Raw genomic sequence first — 21238 nt, 5'->3', positions numbered from 1 at the left:
AGAATAAAAATTAAAGAAAAGTCTCATTATATTAAAGGAAGAGCTTAAATTGATTGTATTTATGTGGCATGGCTCTGAATTAGTTTTGAATTTCTCTCAAAAATCAATCTATCATCAAAGATATCAGTACCTTTAAAAAGTATGATAGGGACCAAAAATAGTTCTAAAAGATAAGTTATCAAACTATTCTAAAAAGTGATAAAAATTTGTTAACACATCTCTTTGGCTTCCCAAGATACCCACTTTGAAAAATGGCAGTTTTTATTTGCATTTATAATGTCTGCTTTTTGAGAGTGAAGCAGGGTTAAGGAAGTAAGGATGAAAATGAGAAGACATTACTTAGCGGTCATAACTGATACAGTGTTAAATGTTCTTAAAATTTGTAACATGCTTTCAAAATCCCAATGGCACGAGTTTTGGGGACAATATTTTAAAGGCCTGCTGGCTTTTTCTTAATTCCACTTACTCTTCCACAAGAAAAAAGAAGGTGAACTCATTTACAACCTCTAATCACCAATCCATTATTTTGAAAACACCAAATTCTATGAAAATTAATAATCTGGAATTCAAATATAGTTACTATAGGAGTATTTTCCCATTTCAATATATCCACTTTAAGATCCCTCATACCAACTGTTTTGCAAAAAAATTGCTTCCCAAATTTGTTAGTGTTTGTAAGCAGTATTCCTAAGCATGTTTTACATAGATGAAAAATAACATCTTGGGTCAATGAAGCACTTACTGAAACACCTCCTACATAGATCAAGGTTTACTACTTCTGAATACTACAGTAATGAGACCACACCTTTGTTATATTAGGACATAACTTTTTTTTTTTTTTTTTTTAACAGCAATACTAGCCTGAACATTTTTTTTAAATGGCAATCTTTTGGCCACTAGAGGAGGTCAGTAATATTTTTCAATATGAAAGCTAATATGAAGGTTACTACTGGTCAAAAAAAAAAACATAGTAAACTTTAGACTGAATCCAATATATATACCTTTATGCTTTAGATTTTGATGTTTTGAGAACATTTAAAAGCATTTCAAATTAAATAACATAGTTCAAAGTTATCAATTAAAATACCAGAAATGCTTAAAAACTGATTTGAACAAAAAGAAAAAGCCAAAAAACCTCCTTAAAGTTGCAACTAAATTTGGTAGCTTGGTTTAATTATATGGAAGATAAACTCATACATTACCATTCTGCACAGTTTGTTCATCAGTCTATCTACCCTCCAAATAAAGTGGTATAAAATATAGTAAAAAGGTTGGCTTTAAAAAAACAAATAGCACCTGCCTTTTGAAAACCTTCTTCCTTTTCCTAATAATACTCTGTAGCAAGAAGCACAGCAAAGAAATTGAGAGAGAAATTAAGTAACTTCCTCATGGTGTCAAAAATTACCTAGTTATTAATGTCATAGTTCCTCACTCCCACTCCCTCCACTTAAACTACACTGTCTCTCTCTATTTTAATTACGGAAAATGAGAAAATACAAGATTAAATGTTAACATAAGCATAATAAAGGATTTTTCTGAAAATAAAATTCTGAAACCCATAATAAAATCAAACAAGCTGACTGTGTTGTGAGCATCCATACATTTAACTTCAATATTACTATTTTAAAACAAACCACATGAGAAGCCAGATACAATATCTAAGAGAGCAATGTAATCAATAAAATTGTAATTTAAAATATGCAATGGAAACAATTTTAGCTTGTCCAGGTCAATATAAATATATTATCTGAGATAAAATTTAGCATGACAATTTCATGCTCATTAATATTAAAATTTATTTAGGCTTTCAAATACTTATGGGTCCCCCACTAGAGAAGTTACAGTCTGTAGCAAAAACCCCACAAGGATATGACTGAGAAAAATGGGCTTTTGAATCACTGTAACAGATAATTAGACACATTACTTATTACCTTCCCTGGGCTTCATTTTATCTTTAAAATGGTACGGCTAGTCCAGAAGTGTAATTCTCTATACTAAACCTAAATACCAAAACTCAGGCTAAAAATGTACATATACAGTGGAAACCAAGTAAGACAGTCCCTTGCGGATCCAGTTGGAGAGAGAAAATATACAATTCATCAATAAAACTAATTTTATAAGAAAAGGCTCAACTGACAATGATTTCCAGGAACTGAACCACTCATGAATCAAAAAAATTTTAAAACATATATTTTCAAACAGTATTAAACATGATTTTTATCATATTTCAATGGTCTAAAACCTAGGTACAGTACAATTAACTTCAATGAGCGCACTATTTGCTTACCCTCAAGATACTTTTCTCAAATCACGCTGAAAATCAGAACATTTGTAAAAATTAGCCCATAAACTACCACGGGAGAGCTTTTTCAAATCCTAGTCATTCCTGCATCATAATTTAAAAACTAGTATCAAATATAGCAACTCATTTGAAGGTCATTTATGGGAGTTGGTTATTCATTTGGCATTTTCTTTTACTAAACTAGAACATGCGATAAACTTTCCTTTACAGAAATATCTGAATAGGCAAAATGCTGAAGTGAGAAGAAGCTGGAAAAATTAACCAGGGCCTATCATACACCCTAGTTCCTGTGTCTTAAGCAATGACTTACCTAACTCAGGACTAAAAAGCTGAGTGTTACAAGTATACTAGAGGGGAAGAAGAGAGTAAGACATTGCTTATGACCATCCAAAGTAAAAAAAAAGCCCAAATATAACATGGTACCATAGAAGTAGAGGGCTATAACAGCTGCCCCCATTCTCTGCTTGGTTTCAATCTTCTTTTCTTACACTTATAATTCAGGGCTTCTGATTCCATAATATCATATACCTGCATCCATGGCTCCTGTTTCTCTTAGGATCAAGTCCATGCATTGCTAATAAGGTCTTGGTAGAGGTAGAAATACAATTACACTTAAGGTCTTGGTAGAGGTAGAAATACAATTACATTTAACTATCAGCCTCTATATTCATTTAGTATCCAATATTTAAAATATGTCACAACAGTATTGGCGTATAACCGTGTTTTGTTCCAGCACGTACAGTCATGCACTGCATAATGTTTTTGTCAATGACAGACCACATATATGATGGTGGTCCCATAGGATTATAATACCATATTTTCATTGTACCTTTTCTATGTTTTGACACACAAATAATTACCATTGTGTTACAACTGTCTACAATATTCAGTACAATAGCATGTTATACAGGTTTGTAGCCTAGGAGCAATATGCTCTATCATATAGCCTAAGTGTTTAATAGACTATACCATCTATATATAAGTTCACTCTATGATGTTTGCACAACAACAAAATCGCGAAACTATGCTTTTCTCAGAATGTATTCCTATTGTTAAGAATGTGGGTATTTGTTATAAGGCTATATTACGTTGTGAAACAGTGGAACTATCTTAACCATTAAGACTGCAGTTCAGTAGTATTAAGTATATCCACTTTATTGTACAATTAATCTCCAAAACTTTTTCAGCTTACAAAAACTGAAACTCTATATCCATTAAACAGCAACATTCCATTTTTCACTCCCCCTGTCCCTGGCAACCACCATTCTACTTTCTGTCTCTATGAATTTGACTACTCTATGCACCCAATATGAGTGGAATCATACAGTATTTATCTTTTGGTGACTGGCTTCACTTAGCATAGTGTCCTCACACTTCAGGAGCATGTGGCAGAATTTCCTTATTTTTTAAGGTTGAGTGATATTCCACTCAATGGACACACCACATTTTGCTTATATATTTGTCCATTTATGTACACATAGGTCGCTTCCATGTTTCTGCAACTGTGAATCATACCAGGAACATGGGTATACAACTCTATTCAAGATCCTTATTTCATTGCTTTTAGGTAAATACCCAGAAGTGGTAGATCATATGTTAATTCAATTTTTCATTTTTTGAGGAACTGCCATACTATTTTCCACACTGGCTGTACTATTTTATATTCTTATCAACAGGGCACAAGGGTTCCAATTTCTTCACATCCTTGCCAACACTTGTTATTTATTTGATAATAGCCACCCTAATGGGTTTAAGGTGGCATCTCATTATACTATTAATTTGACTCTGTCACTCAGGCTGGAGTGCAGTGGCATAATCTCAGCTCCTTGCAACCTCTGCCTCCCATGCTCAAGCAATACTCACAGCTTAGCCTCTCAAAAAGATGGGACTACAGGTGCACACCACCACATCCAGCTAATTTTTGTATTTTTTGTAGAGATGGGGTCTCAATATGTTGCCCAGGCTGGTCTTAAACTCCTGGGTTCAAGCGATCCACCTGCCACTGCCTCCCAAAGTGCTGGGATTACAGGCAAGAGCCACTGTGCCCAGCCTTTCTGATTTAGTCTTGGTCAGTGTTGTGTTTCTAGGAATTTGTCCATTTCATCTAGGTTACTCGATCTTATGGCATACAATTTTTCATAATGTCTTACAATTTTTATTTTGTATAGTCAGTAGTACAGTAATCCTCTCTCTTCCATGGTTTCATGTGCATAGATTCAGTTACTTGTGGGAAATTCTGATCCAAAAATAGGTGAGTATAGTACAGTAACATATTTTGAGGGGAGGGAGGAACAGGGGGAGAGAAGAGAAGAGAGAACAAGAGCCAGAGTGAGCATGCACATGTGCTCACATTTCATATAACTTTTCCTACAGTATACTGTTATAATCATTCTATTTTATTATTTGTCATTGTTGGTAATCTTACTGTGCCAAATTTCTAAAATAAACTTTATTGCAAGTATGTATGCATAGGAAAAAAATTTATATATATACATAGAGAGTTCGATACCATCTGTGGTGTTTCAGGCATCCACTGGGGGTCTTGGAATATAACCCCTTGTGAATAAGGCAGGACTCCTATAACATCCCTACATTAATTCCTGATGTTAGTAATCTGAGTGTTCTTTTTTTCCTTCGTCCATCTAGCTAAAGGTTGGTCAAATTTCTTGATCTTTTAAATCAAGTTTTAGTTTCAATGATTTTCTCTATTGTTTTTCTAATCTCATTTTGTTGATTTCAGCTCACATCTCTATTATTTCCTTCCTTCTGCTAGCTTTGGCTTTACATTATTTTCCTTTTTAATTTGTAAAGCTATGTTGTTGATCTGAGGTCTTGTTTACTAATGTAGTGTTTATAGCTATAGTTCTCCCTTAGCACTGCTTTCGCTGCATCCCCTAAGTTTTGGTGTGTTTTTATTCAACTCTTAGCATTTTCTAATTTCCCTTGTAATTTCTTCTTTGCTCCACTAGAAGTTATTCCATGATCCTGTAAATTTTCCAGTTTTACTTATTACTAATTTCTCAAGTCACCCAGCTGTGGTCAGAGAGGACACTTTATATGGTATTTATCTTTCAAAATGGAATAAAATTTAATCTGTGTCCTAATATATGATCTATCCCAGAAAATGTCCCATGTGTACTTGAGAAAAATGTATATATTATAGTTTGGTACAGTGTTCTGTATATGTCTTTTAGGCCTAGTTGGTATACTGCGTTAAGTTCACTGTTTCTTTACTTAATTCTGTCTGGTCTATTACTGTAAAGGGGCATTAAATTATTATTGTAGAACTGTCTATTTCTCCTTTCAATTCTGTTTTTGTTTCATATTATTTTGATGGTCTGTCTTAGTATGTAAATGTTTATAACTGTTATAGTCTTCTTGCTGCAGTGATTTTTATTAATACACAATGTCCTTATTTGTCTCTTAAAATCTTCTCTAACTTAAAGTCTATTTTCTCTGATATTACTATAACTAACCCTGCTCTCTTTTGGTTGCTATATGCATGAACATTTTCTTCCATTCTTTCACTTTCAATCTGTTTGTTGTCTTTGGATCTAAAGGGTCATATAGACAGCATGTAGTTGATCGTGTTTTTTATTTTGCTGTCAACCAGGCAGGAGTGCAGTGGTGCAATCTTGGCTCACTGCAACCTCTGCGGCCCAGGTTCAAGCAAGTCTCCTGCCTCAGCCTCCCGAGTAGCTGGGATTACAGGCACCTGCCACTGTGCACAGCTAATTTTCATAGTTTTAGTAGAGGTGAAGTTTTACCATCTTGGCCAGGCTAGTCGTGAACTCCTGACTTCGTGATCCATCAGCCTCAGCCTCCCAAAGTGCTGGGATTACAAATGCGAGCCACTGCGCCTGGCCTGATCATGTATTTTTAATTCATTCTGTCAGTCTCTATCTTTCAACTGAAGAATTTGATTCATTTACATTTAAAGTAATGACTGATAAGGAAGAACTTACTTCTTTTCGCTATTTTCTATGTGCCTTATTAGCATTTTTGTCCCTCATTTCCTGCATCACTGTCTAGTTTATCATGGTTTTGTTAATTTTTCTTTTTCTTTTTTCTTTTTTTTTTTTTTTTTGAGACAGTCTCTCACTCTGTCACCAGGCTGGAGTGCAGTGGTGTAATCTTGGCTCACTGTAACCTCCACCTCCTGGGTTCAAGAGATTCTCCTGCCTCAGCCTCCCCAGTAGATGGGACTACAGGCCCACGTGAGCAGGCCCAGCTAATTTTTGCATTTTTAGTAGAGACTGGGTTTCACCATGTTGGCCAGGGTGGTCTTGATCTCTTGACCTCGTGAGACGCCCACCTCAGCCTCCTGAAGTGCTGGGATTACAGGCGTGAGCCACTGCACTCGGCCTAGTTGATTTTTCATAGTGAAATGTTTGATTTTTTTTCATATTTCCTTTTCTGTATTTCTATAGCTATTTTTTTGTGGTTATCATCTGGATGATATCCTGAAGTTATAACACTATAATCTGAACTTACACTAGCTTAACTTCAGTAACATACAAAAACTCTATTCTTTTGCAGCTCTGTCTTCACCCCTTTCAGTTGCTGATGTCACAAAATTACATCTTTATATTCTATATGACCAAAAAAATGAGCAAATATTCTTTGAAATCCATTAGTCTACAGAAAAATCTACAATTACAAACCAGTTACAATGCTACTAGCTTTTAGGCTAACTGTGTTCTTAAACATGTATCGTTTTCTTAAATCATGTAGAAAACAAAAAGCAGAATTACAAACTGTTACAATAATTCTAATTTTTATAATTGCTCATGCATTGACTTTTACTAAGATTTTTATTTCTTCATACAGCTTAGAGGTATTGTCCAGTATGCTCACAGTTCACTTCAGAGGATTCCCTTAAGCATTTCTTGCAGTGCAGGTCTAGTGGTAAATAGCAAAGCTAACTCCCTTAGCTTTTGTTTACTTGGGTATGTTTAAATTTCTCCCTCACTTTATCCCCTCTTTTTACTGCTGGAAAATTAATTTTTTTTTCTTTCTCTCTTTCTTTAAGAGACAAGGACTTGGTATTTTGCCAGGCTGAATTTAAACTCCTGCGCTCAAGTGACTCTCCTGCCTCAGCCTTCCAAGTAGCTAGGACTACAGGCACATACCATCACACCTGCTATCTCCTTCTCTTTTGAAGGACACTTTTGTCAGACATAGGATTGGGTTTTTACTGAGATGAGGTCTTGTTATGTTGCCAAGGTTGGTCTCAAACTCTGGCTTCAAATGATCCACCTGCCCCAGCCTCCTGAATGGCTGAGATTACAGGTGCAATGCCACCATGCCTGGTTCCACAAATACGGGAATCTTGGTTGACAGTTCTTTCCTTTTAGCGCTTTGAATATATTGGCCCAACACCTTCTGGCTTCTAAAGTTTCTGACAAGAAATCTGTTGATAATTATATTGAGGATTCCTTTTATATGATAAGCTGCTTCTGATTGCTTTCAGGATACTCTATAAGTCTTTTGAAAGTTGATTATATCTGTGAATCTCACTGATTTTATCTTATTTGGAGTTCGTTAAACTTCTCACGTTTATATTCATGTCTTTCATCAAATTTGGGAAGTTTTTGGCCATTATCTCTTTGATTATTCTCTCTGCTCTTTTTTTCTCCTGGCACTCTCAAAATGTGTATTGAGGTCCCCCTGATGTGTCCCATAGTTCTCTTAGGCTCTGTTCACTTCAATCTTTTTTCTTTCTGTTCTTCAAACTCAATCATATCCACTGTCCTATATTTAAGTTCACTGATTGTTCTGTTTGTGAAAATCTGTCTTTGAATCCCTCTAGTGAATTTTTCATTTCAGTTACTAAAGTTTCTAGCTCCATAATTTCTTTTTGGTTTCTTTTCAGGTTTTCTATTTCTTCATTGATATTTCTATTTTGTTCACTTATCTTTTTCTTAACTTTCCCCACATCTTCCTTTAGTTATTTGAGTATCATTAAGGTAGCTGCTTTAAAGTCTTTGTGTAGTAGATCAACCATCAAGTCTTTTTCAGGGACAGTTCCTGTTGATCTACATTTTTCCCTTGAAAAGGCCACATTTTCCTGTCTCCTTCTATGCCTTTTGTTTTTTTGTTGAAAACTGGACCTTTGAATTTACTAGTGTGGTAACTCAGGAAATCAGGTTCTTTTTTTCCTCATAGTTTTTTATTTGTTATTTTTTATTGTTGTAGGCTATTTCTGTGTCAAGGATCCAGCCTGAGGTGGAAAGGTAAGGTCTTCTTAGGGTCTTTTCTAGCCTTGCACCTTTCCCTGAGCATGCACAGTCATCACTTTCTAACTTTTCCTGTATATGCAGTTGTTTATGAATGTCCTAGTCTTTAATGTCTTGCTCCCAAAAGGAAAAAGAGAAAAGTTAAGGAGAAAGAGGGCACTGGCCCTTCAAGTCCCCTGGAAATCACTACAGCCAGAGCGAAAGGGACTTGCAACAACAATGGTCACCCACTTTTTGTCTGCCCCTCTGTGATAAGAAGCCATAATTGGCAGTCAGAGAATCCTTTGTGCTCACTCTGGCTCCCACAAGTTGTGTATGGATTGCTCTAGGAACACATGTACAGCTGCCTGCCATGCGGCTTGGATGGGTAGAGGTATAGGAAGCTACTACTGTGTTAAGAGCTGAAATTAACAGCAATTTATCACTCAAGCCTTCCCTGGAACTTGCAAGCCTTTAGTAGACTCAAGAGTTTCAAAACAGTTATATCAGACATATCTGGCTAATGTAATTGTTGTCTAGGTGGGGAGACAGATTCTTGGTGCCTCCTGCTCTGCCATCTTCCCCAAATCCTATCTCCATCCATAATGTTTTTGAAGGAAAAGGTACCCAGAAGAGAAAAATACACCATTGTCTGGATTATAAGACTGAAGGTAGTTTTTACATTTTCTTCCTTTTTTTTTTTTTTTGTTAAAGAGACAGGGTCTCATTGTGTTACCCAGGTTAAAGTGCAACAATGTGATCACAGCTCACTGTAGCCTCAAACTCCAGGCTCAAACGATCCTCCTGACTCAGGTTGCCCAGTAGATGGGACTACAGGCATGTGCCACCGTGCCCAGCTTGTATTTTCTTACTTTATAATTAACAAATATTAATTTAAAAAACCATGGTTGGTCGGGCGCGGTGGCTCACGCCTGTAATTCCAGCATTTTGGGAGGCCGAGGCGGGTGGATCACGAGGTCAGGAGATCGAGACCATCCTGGCTAACACGGTGAAACCCCGTTTCTACTAAAAATACAAAAAATTAGCCGGGCGCGGTGGCGAGCGCCTGTAGTCCCAGCTGCTTGGGAAGCTGAGGCAGGAGAATGGCGTGAACCCGGGAGGCGGAGCTTGCAGTGAGCCAAGATCACGCCACTGCACTCCAGTCTGGACCACAGAGCCAGACTCCGTCTCAAAAAAAAAAAAAAAAAAAAAAAAACCATGGTTGAGGAGTCAATAACATTTATGTAATACAACAATTTGCAGAAATAGTTTTAAGACTTGATAAGCATTGTTAGAGCTAACTGTATGAGTATTTTAGGTTGCTGCTCTTGAAATAATAATGTTACCACATACCAATCAATAATCAATGTTCTCATAATCCATTCAATTTCATTTTTTATGTAAAATGGGGGCTTCTGGGAGAATTAAATAACACATTAAAGTGCTGAATTATTCCTCCTATCCCTCTATAGATTAGAGGAGTACTATTAAGAAGAACAAGGGGCTAAGAACTGAAGAGTAATATAAGCATTCCTATATTAATCATTATTTGCCTATGAAGTACATGGAGTTCCCGTGTGACTGAACTGTTTTCAGCTAGGGTAATATTTTAACCTATGGGATACTAATTTACTTTACTATCTATTTTTTATTATTCCTACCCCAATGTTGTTTTTCATTCTCAGTATCAGACAAGGTGAGAATATGTACCAAGCAATAAAGATAATATAATACTTTTATTAAAAAGATTTATTTGATGAAAAAGAGCAGTTCTATGTAGAATTTAGGAAACATTTTCTCCCAGCTAATGTCCTAATACTCAGCAAGTAAAACTGGAAAACAGTTTATATTGCTGTCAATATGTATAAGCCATGTCTCCCACCATTACTTTTCCATATTAAATATAGAAAAAAGCAGAATCCCATGTGTCCCAGTGACTGTCAGAAATCTTCCCTCTTCATTAAATAAAAATTTAAATACCACATTAGGGCATTGTACAGAAACAACTTCTGCAGTATATAATCTCATTTTCTTTAATATCTTCTGTAAGAATTATATGGAACAGTTATTCGACTCTAGATTAACTTTTTTTTATAACTTGTTACCTAAATAATTATTTCACAAATTACAGACGAAAAAAGGATAGAGAATTAAGCTGAAAATCTAGTAACAGTAACCTAAATTGTTAGTGGTAAACATGTAGTAAACATTATAAAAACTTGAAAATCTGGTAAACTCTATGCAAAATTATAAAATGCATTTTCAGGACATTATACTTGCATAACTGCCAATCCTACCCCTTCCTTTAAACTTTAACAACAAATAATTAACAAATTCATAGTAATGTGGTGTGAAATGGCAAGTAGACTTTTTTTTTCTTTTTACTTTGGGACATACTAAGAGATTAAGGCAGTTAGGGGTTGAAATCAAAAGACAGAACAATGACAAACCGAGGAAACAGAAACTAAGAATAGGATAGGAGAGCAAAAGTTATGAATAAACAGGAATTTCAAAAAGGAGAAAAGAAATAATACGATGAAACAGATATATTAACTGTAGCTGAGGGCATGTGATTGGAGTTTTGTTAACAATAAGAGCACTTGGGTTAAGTATACAATTCCACCTTTCCTTGCAGGTAGCGTATTCTAACTTTTCTTGGTTGCTGGGAATTTTCCCATTTCTCAAGGGAATACAGGCTGGCCTCCAGTCCCTATAACCTAAACAGCTTAATTAAAATGAATGGACATATGACATCAATACTTGTGAGAGCTTCAAATTTTCAATATGCATCTGAGCAGAGGGGATATCTATGCTCAGCTTTAGTAGATATTGAAAAATGGTTTTCCAAGTGTGTGCACAATTTACAACTTACATCAGCAATGTATGAGATTACTTGTTGCTCCATGTCCTCACCAACACTTGGTGTTTTTTTTTTCTTTTTTTTTTTTTTAAGCCATTCTGGTGGGTATATGGTGGTATCTCACCGAGGTTTAAATTTGCACTTCTCTGATGATTAATAGCATGAAGTACCTTTATTTATGTTTATTACCCATCTGAGCATCCTACTATGAAGTAGCAGTCAAATCTTCTGGCTTTTTCCCCCTTAATTGAACTTCCTAAACTTTTTGTATTGATTTGTAACAATCTCCCTGTCTTTTTGACATAGTATCTTGTTAAATTACATCTCTTCGATTGGTTATATTAGTTAATACGATTAGCTATCTAAATATCTTCTTCCTTCACTATTCAATGTACAATCTTCCCAATCCTTTTACCATCTTGGTAAAAGTTAAGCACCTTCTCAGACAGAAGAATCCACCTGAAAAATCACTGACCTTTCCTCTCTCTCCAAGATTTATTTTTTGAAGTATTTAGGTGTAAACCAAAAATGAAATTCTAGGCGCCCCACCAACTGGCTGAATGTACCCTCCTCCTGGCCAAGGGGACCCAACTAAACCTGAAAAACTAGTTCAGACCATGACTGGAAGAGAGGTGGGTCAGGCATGCCTCATTATACTATCCTCCCTAGGGAGTTCAGGCACAGAGCTGACCAGCATAACATTAAAATAGAGATTCTAAGACTAACAGAACAGACTCTACAATAAGAAGATACCAAATTCCAGCCTGACTCTAGTATAGTATAGTATAGTAGGGCCCTGAAAGAAACCAAAGTATTTTACACCAAAACATATTTCTTTGACATATTTTGAAATGGCCCCGCAAAACTGTCTCTTATAGGGGAAACTTACTTCCTATAGAGAATAGAGAGCCTTTCCCTATCCAGGTCTTTTTCTGATCCTGAAGAGACTGAGTTTAGAACATTTTCAGGATCTGTATAAGAAACATTTGCCTTCTACTGCCTCTGGTGGGGCAGCCACCCATGAGACTTCATTTACCTAAGAAGTAACCCTGGTCTCCACAATCCCTTATCTTAACCCAACCACTTCTTTCTATTGATTCTAAGCCTTTAGATAATAACTCAACAAACTGCCAATCAGAAAATCTTTGAATCTCCCAATGACCTTGTAAGCTTCCCACCCCTTCCAAGTTTTCCTGCTTTTCTGGATTGAACTAACGTATGTCTCACATGTACTGTTGATGTTTTATGTCTCCTAAAACATAACCCAAGCTGTAACCCAACAACTTTGGGCACATGTTCTCAGGACCTCCTAGGGCTGTGTCATGGGTCATGATCCATAACCTTGACAAAATAAACTTCTAATGTCTCAGATACCAGTTTTCAAATACTGCAGGCAGGAAAAAATGACAAATACGAAGTTACTTATAAACGCTTGACAACTGAATTATTTTTATTCCAGAAGACTATAAAAACTAAAGGGGGTTGGTTGGTATCTTGCTTTCCTCTTTGATTTCACCAACCTCAAAAATGCTGGTAGTTTGATACTACCCACATTGCGGTGTTTTAAAAAAATTTACTAATGGTGTGTGGATTACTGCATGCAATTTGGCAGTTAATTCCCATTACTAGGAACCAAATTCTTGATTTTAATGACTGAAACATCCAGAGACAACATGAAGTTTCTTTGCTGGTTAATAAAAGTCAGTTGTGATTCTATGTACTTATTTTTCTACAACTTGAGGAAATGGCAGAGCCCTGACTACTGTGAGAACTATATATTCGTCCTTCCCTCAAAATTTAAAACTCTTGAATGTAAAGAGGAAGTAAAATTTGATCCTCTGTCATCATCATATGATGCAAATAGGTAAATGGAGACTTGGTTCTAATACACTCATGAAATTACTTACATGAAGTAAACACTCAAAATAATAAGTTATATTTGCATTCTTAAACACTTCCCAGTTAAATAATATTCAAATGTGAAGCTAAGTTTTATATAATTTATAAAGCAGATGAGTATAGAAAGGGTATCTGTTAAAATCTAATACTGATTTAAAATGGCACACACCAACAGTACGACTTTATATAACCTTGTTATTTAAAAACTACTAAGAGTTAATAATTCTGCCATCTAGCTATTTTAGAAGTTTCCTAAGATTATGTCAAATTTAAGACAAAAAAATGAAAGTGTCAACTAAGTAGAAATTGCTCCTAAAATTAGAAAAAAAAAAAGCAGCAAATCAAACTTCCTCTGACAGAGCACAGGGGAAATATTTCATTATGGTAAAAGCAACAAAATTTTTAAAAGATCTCTAAAGTAGGTCTTGAGCTTCACTTAGAGGGCTCAATAATGGGGTTCTCTTGGTAAAAGACTTTTTTCACACTTCATTTTATTTCAAGTAAAATATATGTTCCCTTCAAAAAGTGTTTTCCATATAATTTTCTCAAAAAGAAATCTCTGAGCTTCTCAGGTTGTGAATGAACCTTTCTTTCAAAGTTCATTGATGCTTCACACATGAATTCGGCCTTCACAAAGGGTAACAACAATTCCACAAATATTAAATGACAAGACAATTGCCTCTAGATTCCCACTACAGAAAATCAACATCTCTAAAAATTACCATTTGGATTCTTCCTCCCTAATTTTATATTTTCATATGAATCTTTGTGTCATGGATAATTTCCACAATGTGAGGAAAGTCTGTGTGGCCCACAGGCACCAACATTTTAGGATCTACTAAGGTAGACCCTAAATCTTTCGGACATAAGAATGTCATATGATTACCATAAACTCTGTCAGAGGCAAGAAACTTAACTTTTTCAAGATGATTTTTAAATCTGCTAGTGTCAGGAAAGCCTTCTTGCTAGTTTTAGGGATTTGAGGGGTTGAAGTGGGGGAGTACATTTTTTTCATAGTAAGCAGAAACTTTGTTTAATCAAAATCACATGTATTCTAGTTGTAGAAGATTCTGAAAATAATCCTATAATTAAAAAAAAATATCAAAAGATGGTTTATTATATATCTTTGATAAATTATATAGAAAATGCTCACAGAGCCCTTTGACAATAGGCACCTCTTTACTACAAAAATGTTAGCTTAACTTTATACAATCTTAACTTTAATTCATACAGCTTTCAGTTTTTTTAAAGAACTTTTACAAACACTATCTCATTTGAACTCAAGATACCATGAAAGATGGCTAAGATATTTAAAACAAAACCCTATCTTTAAAAATAATTTAGTGTTGTCTCAAAATCATAAGGAGAAATGCAGAATATTAACGGACTCCACAGAATAAAGCCAGCATATTATTCCTAAATAAAATTACTGGTCTGGTATACATATGTCCTTTTCTATGTTATAAATTGAAATAGAATTTTTGAATTTAAGAATGACCTTGGGAATAACTTTTTTTCTGCAGGGGCTGCTGTATAATGTCACATTGAATTACGTGATTTCTAATACATTGCGAATATTTAAATCATACAGTCATTTCGTTAAAACTTTTCTTGTAGTGAGCAAGCCATTCTAGAATGGATACCAAGGAGGTCAAAACAGTAAAGCTAGACAGAAAGTATTCTGTCAGTAATCACTGTAATACAAACCATGAGGATTTTAAGGGTAAAAAGCCTTCAAATATCACAAATTTCTCCCATAAAATCTGTTTTACAATACTGTAAATTATTTCAAATAAAAAATTTGCATGCCCAATGCTTTGCTGATTCCTACAAAGAAGTTTAATTAGAATACGTCTGAGTCTTCAAGAAGTTATGGTCTAAATAATATAGTTGTGAGGAACAAACAGAAAATATGAGAATATCGTGATTCAAGAAGCCCATGATTTATGTCAACAAAACATAATTCACAGAAATACATACTTAAAGCACAGAATTGCGTGCTGGTCAAAAGCCCTGGTTCTGGGTCAGAAAAGACCTAGGTCTGAATGCTGGCTTCCTCACTAACTACTTGATTGACCTTGGACAAATTATTTCACCTCTCTATGCCCCAATTTCCTAATGTGTAAAAACAGGATAATAATGCTAATCTCATAAAAGTGAGGAAAAAGTGAGATAATATATATAAAAGTGTTTATTATATTAGGCATACATAAATCCTCAAAAATGTTAGCTATCTTCATCACCATCACCATTACTATTGTTTAGAAGTCTTGTAAAATAGAACTCATTTTGCTTGCACACGTGTATGTATGAGAAAGCGAGCGAGCAAGTGGAGGGTGCGTGAATGTGCATGGGTGTAATAGATCAATACAAAGAATTTATCATCAGCGTAAGGGTCTCCTGGGAAGGAAGGAAAAGAAACCCCCAACCTCTTCCTCCAGATGTTGAAAATAACTGAAATGTTTCAGGTAAGCCCTAACAAAAGGCCAACAAGAAAAGGTATTAAAAGCCCATCCAATGGCATCAGAACAGAAAAGTACAGGTCTACTAATAGCAAGTGGTGCACTGATGAAGTAACTGTGAAATGAACTGAATAAACTGGCTATCCACAAAGTATAATACTCTTGGTTTATCATGGATAGGTTATTTTGTTTGCTTATTTTTGTCGGGGGTGCTGAGGGTATGGTAACGCATACCGTAAACTATCATTTTTTTCCTCCTCTAAATAACTTACCAAGGCCATTCAGCTAGTATTAGGTTGGTGCTAATGTAATTGCAGTTTTTGCATTGTTGAAATTTGCTGTTTGATACTGGATTACATTCTTAAATAAATGTGGTTATATTACACATTATTTTAATGTGCATTTCTTGCTTTATGTTTTTTGCTAATGTTATTACTTGCTGTTTATATCTATTTTAGACTATGAAAATTGATGTTAGACAAAAAGCAAATAAAGCAAATTCAAATGATTTTCTTATTTGAGTGCAAAATGGGTCATAAGGCAGCGGAGACAACTTGCAACATCAACAACGCATTTGGCCCAGGAACTGCTAACGAACGTACAGTGCAGTGGTGTTTCAAGAAATATGCAAAGGAGATGAGAGCCTTCAAGATGAGGAGCATAGTAGCTGGCCATCAGAAGTTGACAACGACCAACTAAGACCAATGATGGAAGCTGATCCTCTTACAACTACACAAGAAGTTGCCGAAGAACTCAATGTCGACCATTCTACAGTTGTTTGGGATTTGGAGCTAATTGGAAAGGTGAAAAAACTCGATTAAGTGGGTGCCTCATGAGCTGAGTGAAAATTTAAAAAATCACAGTTTTGAAGTGTCATCTTCTCTTATTCTACGCAACAATAAAGAACCACTTCTCGATCAGATTGTGACATGTGACGAAAGTGGATTTTATACAGTAACTGGTGACCACTAGCTTAGTGGCTGGACCAAGAAGAAGTTCCAAAGCACTTCCCAGAGCCAAACTTGCACCAAAAAAAGGTGCCAGTCTGATCCACTACAGCTTTCTGAATCCCGGTGAAACCATTCCATCTGAAAAGTATGCTCAGCAAATAGATGAGATGCACAGAAAAGTGCAATGCCTACAGCCAGCACTGGTCAATAGAAAGGGCCCAATTCTTCTTCACAATGTCTGACTGTACGTTGCACAACCAATGTTTCAAAAGTTGAACAAACTGGGCTACAAAGTTTTGCCTCATCCGCAATATTCACCTGACCTCTTGCCAACTGACTACCACTTCTTCAAGCAACTTGACAACTTTTTGCAGGGAAAATGCTTCCACAACCAGCAAGATGCAGAAAATGCTTTCCAAGAGTTTGAGAATCCCAAAGCACAGATTTTTATGCTACAGGAATAAACAAACTTATTTCTTATTGGCAAAAATGTGTTGATTGTAATGGTTCCTATTTTGATTAATAAAGATGTGTTTGAGCCTAGTTAAAATGATTTAAAAATCATGGTCCAAAACCACAGTTACTTTTGCACTAATCTAATATACAGTAGTGCCAGGATTCAAATCCACATTTGCCAGACTCCAGAATCCAGTACTGAAACAGTTACCAATATAATACACTGTCCTGTTTGACAATCCATAGGCAAAAAGAAAAATGAGCTTATATTTATCTTGCATAGGTATAGCAGAACTCAGATTATACACCATAATTTGCAGAAGGTGAACTCATGGGAATTGTTCATAAAAAATCAGTTTATTAATGGTAACAGATAGACAAGTGAATTAACACAAAATCAAATACTCAGAAATTATGAACTAAAAGACAGTACAGTCTCAGGCAAATTCCTTAATTTTAATCTAAACTTGTTTCCTCATCTGCAAAATAATACTCTATTTTTCAGGATAGCAGGGAGAAAATAAAACACACAAAGCACTGAATACAATGATTACTACTTGGTGATTCTCAGTAAGTGGTAGCTCCTATCATTATCATCATTATGCCTGTACAGTTTTATATAGAGTATCAAGACAGTAATGCATACTTAAATAGTAAAATTACTAAACTTAGCTTCTACAGTCAATATTCCTTAATGATACTGAAGAATGAATCAAGAAACATCTCACTAGCCCTGGTCTATGGGGGAAAAAAAAACAATGATAACATTTGAAATTTCTCCCTCTTACATATTAAACGACTCAATAATTTACTTTTAGAATTCATATTCTAAATATGAATTCACTTAAATATTCACTAATAGGCTGCTCAGTTGGCATACATCACATATTTTACTTTAGTACATTAAATAATACTAACAACAATTAACAAAGATTTCTCCTTGTCTACGAATAAATTATCTTTAAAAATAAGAAAGGGTGGCCGGGCGCGGTGGTTCAAGCCTGTAATCCCAGCACTTTGGGAGGCTGAGACGGGCGGATCACGAGGTCAGGAGATCGAGACCATCCTGGCTAACACGGTGAAACCCCGTCTCTACTAAAAAATACAAAAAACTAGCCCGGCGAGGTGGCGGGCGCCTGTAGTCCCAGCTACTCGGGAGGCTGAGGCAGGAGAACGGCGTGAACCCGGGAGGCGGAGCTTGCAGTGAGCTGAGATCCGGCCACTGCACTCCAGCCCGGGCAACAGAGCCAGACTCCGTCTCAAAAAAAAAAACAAAAAAACAAAAAAAAAACAAAAAAAGAAAGAAAGGGTGGCTGGGTGCGAGGCTGACACCTGTAATCGCAGCATTTTGGGAAGCTGACGCGGGCAGAACACTTGAGTTCAGGGGTTCAAGATCAGCCTGGGCAAGATGGCAAAACTCTTGTCTCTACCGAAAATACAAAAAATTAATTAGCCAGGCATGGTGGTGCATGCCTGTAGTCCCAACTACTTGGGAGGCTAAGGTGAGAGGATCATTTGAGCCCAGGAGGCAGAGGCTGAAGTGAACCGAGATGACACTCTATGCTGGGTGACAGAGTGACCTCATCTCAAAAAAAAAAAAAAAAAAGAAAGAAAGGGCAAGCTTGTACAAGGCATCACAACCCTGCAGTTGAGTATTTTTTTCAAGAACTAAAAATCACTCGAAATTTGTTATCTCAGCTTAAATCCCACTGTTCTGAGAGAGACCCAAAGATTAAATCTATCCATTGTTCAAAGATGTAAAGAAATCAACAGTATAGGAGAAATATATGCTTCATGCATTAATCTTCACTAAAGGAAGAAAACACAAAACAGGAACCTTGCAAAGGAACTGTCATTGGACTTAACAGAGAAAAGTGAGCAAAATAAAATATGTTTAATTAAAACAGAAAAAAACTTGCCCTGTAATAAAAATCAACTGATTAAGCCCTTAAAGGTCATCTCCATTAAAAATATAGAAATTAATTCTACTTAATAACATCTTTAATCACTAGTGAGATGGCTGGCCTTGATTAAATAACATGAAACAGGATGTTCTCCTTATATGCACATTTAGCTTCTCTCACCTAAAGTAAAACTCTTCATCCAGAAACAAGATGGTATAATTTAGTGAATTTAGTTGGGACTCCAAATCTCTTGCTTTTCCTATATGCCATAAATGGGCAAATATATCAGTCATTCTGGTAAGAAACTTTGCATATTATCTCATTTATGTCTTACTACAACTTTGAGAAGTACCAACATTGACAGCTGAGAATAAACACTAAGAAGAGGTTAATTACCATGGCCAAGCTCACACATGTCATATATGGCAGAGGCTGCATGTATGGCCTGGCTCCAGAGCATTGAGATTTTTTTAATACTAGCTCATTTCTCTTTTAAATAATAGAAAAACAATAATTTTTTTCCATATTTAGACTTTTCTGAAGTAACATTACCAAGATAACTAAGACTTAGAAAATGTTTTAAAACCTTAACACTAAAGTTTAAATATATAGTCCTAAAGCTAAAACAAAAAAAGACAGGTAACAGTCAATTTTATTTAGGCTGGTAGAAATCTTAATAAACCAAGAAAGAAAAGCTAATACGATTGGATAAAGAATTATGCAATCTCAGGTGAGACTGGTTTTTCTTGGGTGTATGGGTGTAGGGGTGTGTGTGTGTGTGTGTGTGTGTGTGTGTGTTGTGTTTTGCGCTTGTTAAAAATAACCAAAACAGTACCAGAGATTTCACAATCGCATACTTCTTTATCAATTGTGTTAGTTTTTCTTTTTCAGGCCAGACTGGTTTTTCTTGGGTGTATGGGTGTAGGGGTGTGTGTGTGTGTGTTTTGTGCCTGTTAAAAGTAACCAAAACAGTTGTAGTGTTTCAACTACAACTCTGTGAAACTCAAACGAACAAGTACAGGCAAGTATGTAAACAAGCAAAACTTCTCTAAAGTCATACTCAAGAATGACATGGTGGATTTAGAACTTTCTCTGTTCTTTGTTTTATCATGGTATTACTGAATTAGCTAATAATACATATTTATTAATGTATTTCTTCAGTCTACTTAATATTTATTAACAAAAGTCAAAAACAAGCTTTAAATTATATGAATGTACCTTATATATTTATATAATAATACTTTCTACAGGTTTATCATTAGATAGCCTCACATTTACAAAGAATAACCGATTTACAAATGTTCGTACTAAGAATTTACCCAAAGAGTTATAACAAAAATAAACACTGAAGCTTTTACAAGTTAGGGTTTTACAATCCAATGTTATTTCAAAAATCCTTTTCTTTAGATCACAAAAATGGTATTTATTATGAAGCAAATCATAAATAAAAAATCGAAATATGTTTTATGAAAAAGAGCATATTTTTGTTTTAGTTAACAATGAACAATATTTTATCTTTTCTTTTTTTGAGACGGAGTCTTGCTCTGTCGCCCAGGCTGGAGTGCAGTAGTGCAATCTCGGCTCACTGAAACCTCCGCCTCCCAGATTCAAGCAATTCTACTGCTTCAGCCTCCTGAGTAGGTGGGATTACTGGTGCTCGCCACTAAGCACAGCTAATTTTTGTATTTTTAGTAGAAAGGGGGTTTCACCATGTTGGCCAGGCTGGTCTTGAACTCCTGACCTCAGTTGATCCACCTGCCCTGGCCTCCCAAAGTGCTGGGAACACAGGCGTGAGCCACCACGCCCAGTCAAATAATATTTATCATAGCAAATACCCTTAGTACAACTAAAGCGTTAAAAATAAAATTATTTCAAAAATTTACATATGAACTGCTTTAATCTTTACCACCCAAGTAATGTTCAATGTTTCAGTAACTAATGTCACATGTCAATATTTTTTTAAGGCACTGTCAACAATCTCTTACCTAGTCCTCCATGGACAGGTAAACATCAGGAATCTTACCTTGTGCTGTTCAATGGCATCTATCCATTGCTGTCTATGATCTGGATCCTGAGCACGAAGATACCAAACACTATCATTTACACTAATATCAAATCGACATTCATCAAAATCATGAGGCTGTGGAGAAAAAGTAGAAAATGAAAAGCAAAGCTAATTATATCCTT

At 35.6% G+C, this 21238-nt stretch overlaps 1 protein-coding gene across 1 annotated transcript in view; it reads right to left on the bottom strand.

The window, feature by feature from the left end:
- The window catches only part of COL4A3BP (collagen, type IV, alpha 3 (Goodpasture antigen) binding protein), a 155336-nt gene that overhangs the window by 76611 nt on the left and 57487 nt on the right, over positions 1–21238 (bottom strand). The window contains exon 4 of the mRNA XM_011996488.1: positions 21075–21191. Within this exon, the coding sequence (XP_011851878.1) occupies positions 21075–21191 (117 nt within the window). The remainder of the gene's footprint in view (positions 1–21074; positions 21192–21238) is intronic.

The sequence above is a fragment of the Mandrillus leucophaeus genome, unplaced genomic scaffold (genome assembly GCF_000951045.1).
Source record: "Mandrillus leucophaeus isolate KB7577 unplaced genomic scaffold, Mleu.le_1.0 Scaffold114, whole genome shotgun sequence".
NCBI classification, from domain to species: Eukaryota; Metazoa; Chordata; class Mammalia; order Primates; family Cercopithecidae; genus Mandrillus; species Mandrillus leucophaeus.
This window is presented reverse-complemented; position numbering and strand designations above follow the sequence as displayed.